Consider the following 8522-nt stretch of genomic DNA (forward strand, 5'->3'; position numbering starts at 1 on the left):
TTGTATTATAGGAGGAAGAGGTGTTGTTTACCTTGTATTATAGGAGGAAGAGGTGTTGTTGTTTACCTTGTATTATAGGAGGAAGAGGTGTTGTTGTTTACCTTGTATTATAGGAGGAAGAGGTGTTGTTTACCTTGTATTATAGGAGGAAGAGGTGTTGTTTACCTTGTATTATAGGAGGAAGAGGTGTTGTTGTTTACCTTGTATTATAGGAGGAAGAGGTGTTGTTTACCTTGTATTATAGGAGGAAGAGGTGTTGTTGTTTACCTTGTATTATAGGAGGAAGAGGTGTTGTTTACCTTGTATTATAGGAGGAAGAGGTGTTGTTTACCTTGTATTATAGGAGGAAGAGGTGTTGTTTACCTTGTATTATAGGAGGAAGAGGTGTTGTTGTTTACCTTGTATTATAGGAGGAAGAGGTGTTGTTGTTTACCTTGTATTATAGGAGGAAGAGGTGTTGTTGTTTACCTTGTATTATAGGAGGAAGAGGTGTTGTTGTTTACCTTGTATTATAGGAGGAAGAGGTGTTGTTGTTTACCTTGTATTATAGGAGGAAGAGGTGTTGTTGTTTACCTTGTATTATAGGAGGAAGAGGTGTTGTTTACCTTGTATTATAGGAGGAAGAGGTGTTGTTTACCTTGTATTATAGGAGGAAGAGGTGTTGTTTACCTTGTATTATAGGAGGAAGAGATGTTGTTTACCTTGTATTATAGGAGGAAGAGGTGTTGTTTACCTTGTATTATAGGAGGAAGAGGTGTTTGTTTACCTTGTATTATAGGAGGAAGAGGTGTTGTTTACCTTGTATTATAGGAGGAAGAGGTGTTGTTGTTTACCTTGTATTATAGGAGGAAGAGGTGTTGTTTACCTTGTATTATAGGAGGAAGAGGTGTTGTTGTTTACCTTGTATTATAGGAGGAAGAGGTGTTGTTGTTTACCTTGTATTATAGGAGGAAGAGGTGTTGTTTACCTTGTATTATAGGAGGAAGAGGTGTTGTTGTTTACCTTGTATTATAGGAGGAAGAGGTGTTGTTTATCTTGTATTATAGGAGGAAGAGGTGTTGTTGTTTACCTTGTATTATAGGAGGAAGAGGTGTTGTTTACCTTGTATTATAGGAGGAAGAGGTGTTGTTTACCTTGTATTATAGGAGGAAGAGGTGTTGTTTACCTTGTATTATAGGAGGAAGAGGTGTTGTTTACCTTGTATTATAGGAGGAAGAGGTGTTGTTTACCTTGTATTATAGGAGGAAGAGGTGTTGTTTACCTTGTATTATAGGAGGAAGAGGTGTGTTGTTTACCTTGTATTATAGGAGGAAGAGGTGTTGTTGTTTACCTTGTATTATAGGAGGAAGAGGTGTTGTTTACCTTGTATTATAGGAGGAAGAGGTGTTGTTGTTTACCTTGTATTATAGGAGGAAGAGGTGTTCTTTACCTTGTATTATAGGAGGAAGAGGTGTTGTTTACCTTGTATTATAGGAGGAAGAGGTGTTGTTGTTTACCTTGTATTATAGGAGGAAGAGGTGTTGTTGTTTACCTTGTATTATAGGAGGAAGAGGTGTTGTTGTTTACCTTGTATTATAGGAGGAAGAGGTGTTGTTTACCTTGTATTATAGGAGGAAGAGGTGTTGTTTACCTTGTATTATAGGAGGAAGAGGTGTTGTTGTTTACCTTGTATTATAGGAGGAAGAGGTGTTGTTTACCTTGTATTATAGGAGGAAGAGGTGTTGTTGTTTACCTTGTATTATAGGAGGAAGAGGTGTTGTTTACCTTGTATTATAGGAGGAAGAGGTGTTGTTTACCTTGTATTATAGGAGGAAGAGGTGTTGTTGTTTACCTTGTATTATAGGAGGAAGAGGTGTTGTTTATCTTGTATTATAGGAGGAAGAGGTGTTGTTGTTTACCTTGTATTATAGGAGGAAGAGGTGTTGTTTACCTTGTATTATAGGAGGAAGAGGTGTTGTTTACCTTGTATTATAGGAGGAAGAGGTGTTGTTTACCTTGTATTATAGGAGGAAGAGGTGTTGTTTACCTTGTATTATAGGAGGAAGAGGTGTTGTTTACCTTGTATTATAGGAGGAAGAGGTGTTGTTTACCTTGTATTATAGGAGGAAGAGGTGTTGTTGTTTACCTTGTATTATAGGAGGAAGAGGTGTTGTTGTTTACCTTGTATTATAGGAGGAAGAGGTGTTGTTTACCTTGTATTATAGGAGGAAGAGGTGTTGTTGTTTACCTTGTATTATAGGAGGAAGAGGTGTTCTTTACCTTGTATTATAGGAGGAAGAGGTGTTGTTTACCTTGTATTATAGGAGGAAGAGGTGTTGTTTACCTTGTATTATAGGAGGAAGAGGTGTTGTTTACCTTGTATTATAGGAGGAAGAGGTGTTGTTGTTTACCTTGTATTATAGGAGGAAGAGGTGTTGTTGTTTACCTTGTATTATAGGAGGAAGAGGTGTTGTTTACCTTGTATTATAGGAGGAAGAGGTGTTGTTTACCTTGTATTATAGGAGGAAGAGGTGTTGTTGTTTACCTTGTATTATAGGAGGAAGAGGTGTTGTTTACCTTGTATTATAGGAGGAAGAGGTGTTGTTGTTTACCTTGTATTATAGGAGGAAGAGGTGTTGTTTACCTTGTATTATAGGAGGAAGAGGTGTTGTTTACCTTGTATTATAGGAGGAAGAGGTGTTGTTGTTTACCTTGTATTATAGGAGGAAGAGGTGTTGTTGTTTACCTTGTATTATAGGAGGAAGAGGTGTTGTTTACCTTGTATTATAGGAGGAAGAGGTGTTGTTTACCTTGTATTATAGGAGGAAGAGGTGTTGTTTACCTTGTATTATAGGAGGAAGAGGTGTTGTTTACCTTGTATTATAGGAGGAAGAGGTGTTGTTTACCTTGTATTATAGGAGGAAGAGGTGTTGTTGTTTACCTTGTATTATAGGAGGAAGAGGTGTTGTTTACCTTGTATTATAGGAGGAAGAGGTGTTGTTTACCTTGTATTATAGGAGGAAGAGGTGTTGTTTACCTTGTATTATAGGAGGAAGAGATGTTGTTTACCTTGTATTATAGGAGGAAGAGGTGTTGTTTACCTTGTATTATAGGAGGAAGAGGTGTTGTTTACCTTGTATTATAGGAGGAAGAGGTGTTGTTTACCTTGTATTATAGGAGGAAGAGGTGTTGTTGTTTACCTTGTATTATAGGAGGAAGAGGTGTTGTTTACCTTGTATTATAGGAGGAAGAGGTGTTGTTGTTTACCTTGTATTATAGGAGGAAGAGGTGTTGTTGTTTACCTTGTATTATAGGAGGAAGAGGTGTTGTTTACCTTGTATTATAGGAGGAAGAGGTGTTGTTTATCCTTGTATTATAGGAGGAAGAGGTGTTGTTGTTACCTTGTATTATAGGAGGAAGAGGTGTTGTTTACCTTGTATTATAGGAGGAAGAGGTGTTGTTTACCTTGTATTATAGGAGGAAGAGGTGTTGTTTACCTTGTATTATAGGAGGAAGAGGTGTTGTTTACCTTGTATTATAGGAGGAAGAGGTGTTGTTTACCTTGTATTATAGGAGGAAGAGGTGTTGTTTACCTTGTATTATAGGAGGAAGAGGTGTTGTTGTTTACCTTGTATTATAGGAGGAAGAGGTGTTGTTGTTACCTTGTATTATAGGAGGAAGAGGTGTTGTTTACCTTGTATTATAGGAGGAAGAGGTGTTGTTGTTTACCTTGTATTATAGGAGGAAGAGGTGTTGTTTACCTTGTATTATAGGAGGAAGAGGTGTTGTTTACCTTGTATTATAGGAGGAAGAGGTGTTGTTGTTTACCTTGTATTATAGGAGGAAGAGGTGTTGTTGTTTACCTTGTATTATAGGAGGAAGAGGTGTTGTTGTTTACCTTGTATTATAGGAGGAAGAGGTGTTGTTTACCTTGTATTATAGGAGGAAGAGGTGTTGTTTACCTTGTATTATAGGAGGAAGAGGTGTTGTTGTTTACCTTGTATTATAGGAGGAAGAGGTGTTGTTTACCTTGTATTATAGGAGGAAGAGGTGTTGTTGTTTACCTTGTATTATAGGAGGAAGAGGTGTTGTTTACCTTGTATTATAGGAGGAAGAGGTGTTGTTTACCTTGTATTATAGGAGGAAGAGGTGTTGTTGTTTACCTTGTATTATAGGAGGAAGAGGTGTTGTTGTTTACCTTGTATTATAGGAGGAAGAGGTGTTGTTTACCTTGTATTATAGGAGGAAGAGGTGTTGTTTACCTTGTATTATAGGAGGAAGAGGTGTTGTTTACCTTGTATTATAGGAGGAAGAGGTGTTGTTTACCTTGTATTATAGGAGGAAGAGGTGTTGTTTACCTTGTATTATAGGAGGAAGAGGTGTTGTTGTTTACCTTGTATTATAGGAGGAAGAGGTGTTGTTTACCTTGTATTATAGGAGGAAGAGGTGTTGTTTACCTTGTATTATAGGAGGAAGAGGATGTTGTTTACCTTGTATTATAGGAGGAAGAGGTGTTGTTTACCTTGTATTATAGGAGGAAGAGGTGTTGTTTACCTTGTATTATAGGAGGAAGAGGTGTTGTTGTTTACCTTGTATTATAGGAGGAAGAGGTGTTGTTTACCTTGTATTATAGGAGGAAGAGGTGTTGTTGTTTACCTTGTATTATAGGAGGAAGAGGTGTTGTTGTTTACCTTGTATTATAGGAGGAAGAGGTGTTGTTTACCTTGTATTATAGGAGGAAGAGGTGTTGTTGTTTACCTTGTATTATAGGAGGAAGAGGTGTTGTTTATCCTTGTATTATAGGAGGAAGAGGTGTTGTTTACCTTGTATTATAGGAGGAAGAGGTGTTGTTACCTTGTATTATAGGAGGAAGAGGTGTTGTTTACCTTGTATTATAGGAGGAAGAGGTGTTGTTTACCTTGTATTATAGGAGGAAGAGGTGTTGTTTACCTTGTATTATAGGAGGAAGAGGTGTTGTTTACCTTGTATTATAGGAGGAAGAGGTGTTGTTTACCTTGTATTATAGGAGGAAGAGGTGTTGTTTACCTTGTATTATAGGAGGAAGAGGTGTTGTTGTTTACCTTGTATTATAGGAGGAAGAGGTGTTGTTGTTTACCTTGTATTATAGGAGGAAGAGGTGTTGTTTACCTTGTATTATAGGAGGAAGAGGTGTTGTTGTTTACCTTGTATTATAGGAGGAAGAGGTGTTCTTTACCTTGTATTATAGGAGGAAGAGGTGTTGTTTACCTTGTATTATAGGAGGAAGAGGTGTTGTTGTTTACCTTGTATTATAGGAGGAAGAGGTGTTGTTGTTTACCTTGTATTATAGGAGGAAGAGGTGTTGTTGTTTACCTTGTATTATAGGAGGAAGAGGTGTTGTTTACCTTGTATTATAGGAGGAAGAGGTGTTGTTTACCTTGTATTATAGGAGGAAGAGGTGTTGTTGTTTACCTTGTATTATAGGAGGAAGAGGTGTTGTTTACCTTGTATTATAGGAGGAAGAGGTGTTGTTGTTTACCTTGTATTATAGGAGGAAGAGGTGTTGTTTACCTTGTATTATAGGAGGAAGAGGTGTTGTTTACCTTGTATTATAGGAGGAAGAGGTGTTGTTGTTTACCTTGTATTATAGGAGGAAGAGGTGTTGTTGTTTACCTTGTATTATAGGAGGAAGAGGTGTTGTTTACCTTGTATTATAGGAGGAAGAGGTGTTGTTTACCTTGTATTATAGGAGGAAGAGGTGTTGTTTACCTTGTATTATAGGAGGAAGAGGTGTTGTTTACCTTGTATTATAGGAGGAAGAGGTGTTGTTTACCTTGTATTATAGGAGGAAGAGGTGTTGTTTACCTTGTATTATAGGAGGAAGAGGTGTTGTTGTTTACCTTGTATTATAGAAGGAAGAGGTGTTGTTTACCTTGTATTATAGGAGGAAGAGGTGTTGTTTACCTTGTATTATAGGAGGTAGAGGTGTTGTTGTTTACCTTGTATTATAGGAGGAAGAGGTGTTGTTTACCTTGTATTATAGGAGGAAGAGGTGTTGTTGTTTACCTTGTATTATAGGAGGAAGAGGTGTTGTTTACCTTGTATTATAGGAGGAAGAGGTGTTGTTTACCTTGTATTATAGGAGGAAGAGGTGTTGTTTACCTTGTATTATAGGAGGAAGAGGTGTTGTTGTTTACCTTGTATTATAGGAGGAAGAGGTGTTGTTTACCTTGTATTATAGGAGGAAGAGGTGTTGTTTACCTTGTATTATAGGAGGAAGAGGTGTTGTTTACCTTGTATTATAGGAGGAAGAGGTGTTGTTTACCTTGTATTATAGGAGGAAGAGGTGTTGTTTACCTTGTATTATAGGAGGAAGAGGTGTTGTTTACCTTGTATTATAGGAGGAAGAGGTGTTGTTTACCTTGTATTATAGGAGGAAGAGGTGTTGTTTACCTTGTATTATAGGAGGAAGAGGTGTTGTTTACCTTGTAGGAGAAGAAGGAGGTGAGGGAGGAGTCGACCCCAGATGGGCTACCTTTCTCCCCGGGGGGGCCAGCGGGTCCTTTGGGTCCAAGCTGCCCGGGGTTCCCTGGAAGACCTGACCTTCCTGGAGGACCTGATTCACCTGGCTCCCCTTTCAGACCCTTCCCTCCCAGACCAGACTCACCTGCACATGCATCACAGACTGCTCATTACAGGTCATAACAGGATAGCTTTGTATCTATGTTACACAGACCCCTCAGGTCATAGGTCATAACAGGATAGCTTTGTGTCTATGTTACACAGACCCCTCAGAGAGGTATTACAGGTCATAACAGGATAGCTTTGTGTCTATGTTACACAGACCCCTCAGAGAGGTATTACAGGTCATAACAGGATAGCTTTGTGTCTATGTTACACAGACCCCTCAGAGAGGTATTACAGGTCATAACAGGATAGCTTTGTGTCTATGTTACACAGACCCCTCAGAGAGGTATTACAGGTCATAACAGGATAGCTTTGTGTCTATGTTACACAGACCCCTCAGAGAGGTATTACAGGTCATAACAGGATAGCTTTGTGTCTATGTTACACAGACCCCTCAGAGAGGTATTACAGGTCATAACAGGATAGCTTTGTGTCTATGTTACACAGACCCCTCAGAGAGGTATTACAGGTCATAACAGGATAGCTTTGTGTCTATGTTACACAGACCCCTCAGAGAGGTATTACAGGTCATAACAGGATAGCTTTGTGTCTATGTTACACAGACCCCTCAGAGAGGTATTACAGGTCATAACAGGATAGCTTTGTGTCTATGTTACACAGACCCCTCAGAGAGGTATTACAGGTCATAACAGGATAGCTTTGTGTCTATGTTACACAGACCCCTCAGAGAGGTATTACAAGTCATAACAGCATAGCTTTGTGTCTATGTTACACAGACCCCTCAGGTCATAGGTCATAACAGGATAGCTTTGTGTCTATGTTACACAGACCCCTCAGAGAGGTATTACAGGTCATAACAGCATAGCTTTGTGTGCGTTACCTGGGTCTCCCTTCTCTCCCTTTGGTCCGTCTTTACCGTTGGCTCCGTGAGCTCCCGGTATCCCGGGTAATCCGGGGTAACCAAGGTTTGCGTTACAGCTTTGCTCCATGGCAACAGAGGTTACAAAGGAGGCCAGGATGCTGACCGCCATCACAGCAGCAGTACCCCACCTCAACCACCAGGTGGCCTTATAGGCACACACACACACACACACACACACACACACACACACACACACACACACACACACACACACACACACACACACACACACACACACACACACACACACACACACACACACACACACACACACACACACACACACACAGCATTATGTCAGACTCAACTCCGTTTGGAGCCAGAGCAGATCAGGACAACACTACTACAGTTATAATTGCTGGTCTATCAGATTACATACAGTGTTCAGTTAGCCACCCTGTGCTTCATGAATACAAGTCATTACTGTCAGTGTGATAGTTATCCTTCTCATTAACATACCATCTGATATGTGTCGTCGTCTGCCAGCCTCTGACGGGGTCTGTAGTTGGTGGTCTGTAGTTGGTGGTCTGTAGTTTTCAGATGTCTGTGAGCTCCTTAGAGGCTCCAAGAGTGTCAGTCTTTCTGGAGACAACGACAGACAGACTGACTAATGAACGGAGAGAGAGTGATGAACGGTGAGACTGATTTACAGATGGACTGATGGAGGGAGAGAGAGAGACACTGAGAGAAGCTCAGCTGAAAGAGGAAGAGGACAGTCACATCGAACACTGCACGATCACAACTAAAATTTCCCATAATTAACACCCCCCGTCATTCTGTCACTCTCAGCACTTTCTGTCTCCCTGGTTCCTCTTCCCCCCCAACCCCCCATCTGTCTTCCTGGTTCCTCTTACTGGACTGAGAACAGGGAAGAGCTCCTGAGGTCAGAGTGTTTCTGGATCCTAAATGGCACCCAATCCGTTTTGAGTGCAGTACTTTAGACCAGGGCCCATAGAGCTGTAGTGAATAGGATGCCATTGGGGACACAGCCTGT

General features: G+C 40.0%; 1 protein-coding gene across 1 annotated transcript in view; it reads right to left on the bottom strand.

The window, feature by feature from the left end:
• c1qb (complement component 1, q subcomponent, B chain) overlaps positions 1-8218 on the bottom strand; it is a 15542-nt gene extending 7324 nt beyond the window's left edge. Inside the window, exons 1-3 of the mRNA XM_038987095.1 lie at positions 7988-8218; positions 7487-7673; positions 6444-6625 (exon numbers count right to left, since the gene is read on the bottom strand). Coding sequence (XP_038843023.1) covers positions 6444-6625; positions 7487-7673; positions 7988-7990 — 372 coding nt within the window. The 5' untranslated portion in view covers positions 7991-8218. The remainder of the gene's footprint in view (positions 1-6443; positions 6626-7486; positions 7674-7987) is intronic.
• Positions 8219-8522: the final 304 nt, after the last annotated feature.

This window comes from Salvelinus namaycush, unplaced genomic scaffold (assembly GCF_016432855.1).
Source record: "Salvelinus namaycush isolate Seneca unplaced genomic scaffold, SaNama_1.0 Scaffold642, whole genome shotgun sequence".
Lineage (NCBI taxonomy): Eukaryota > Metazoa > Chordata > Actinopteri > Salmoniformes > Salmonidae > Salvelinus > Salvelinus namaycush.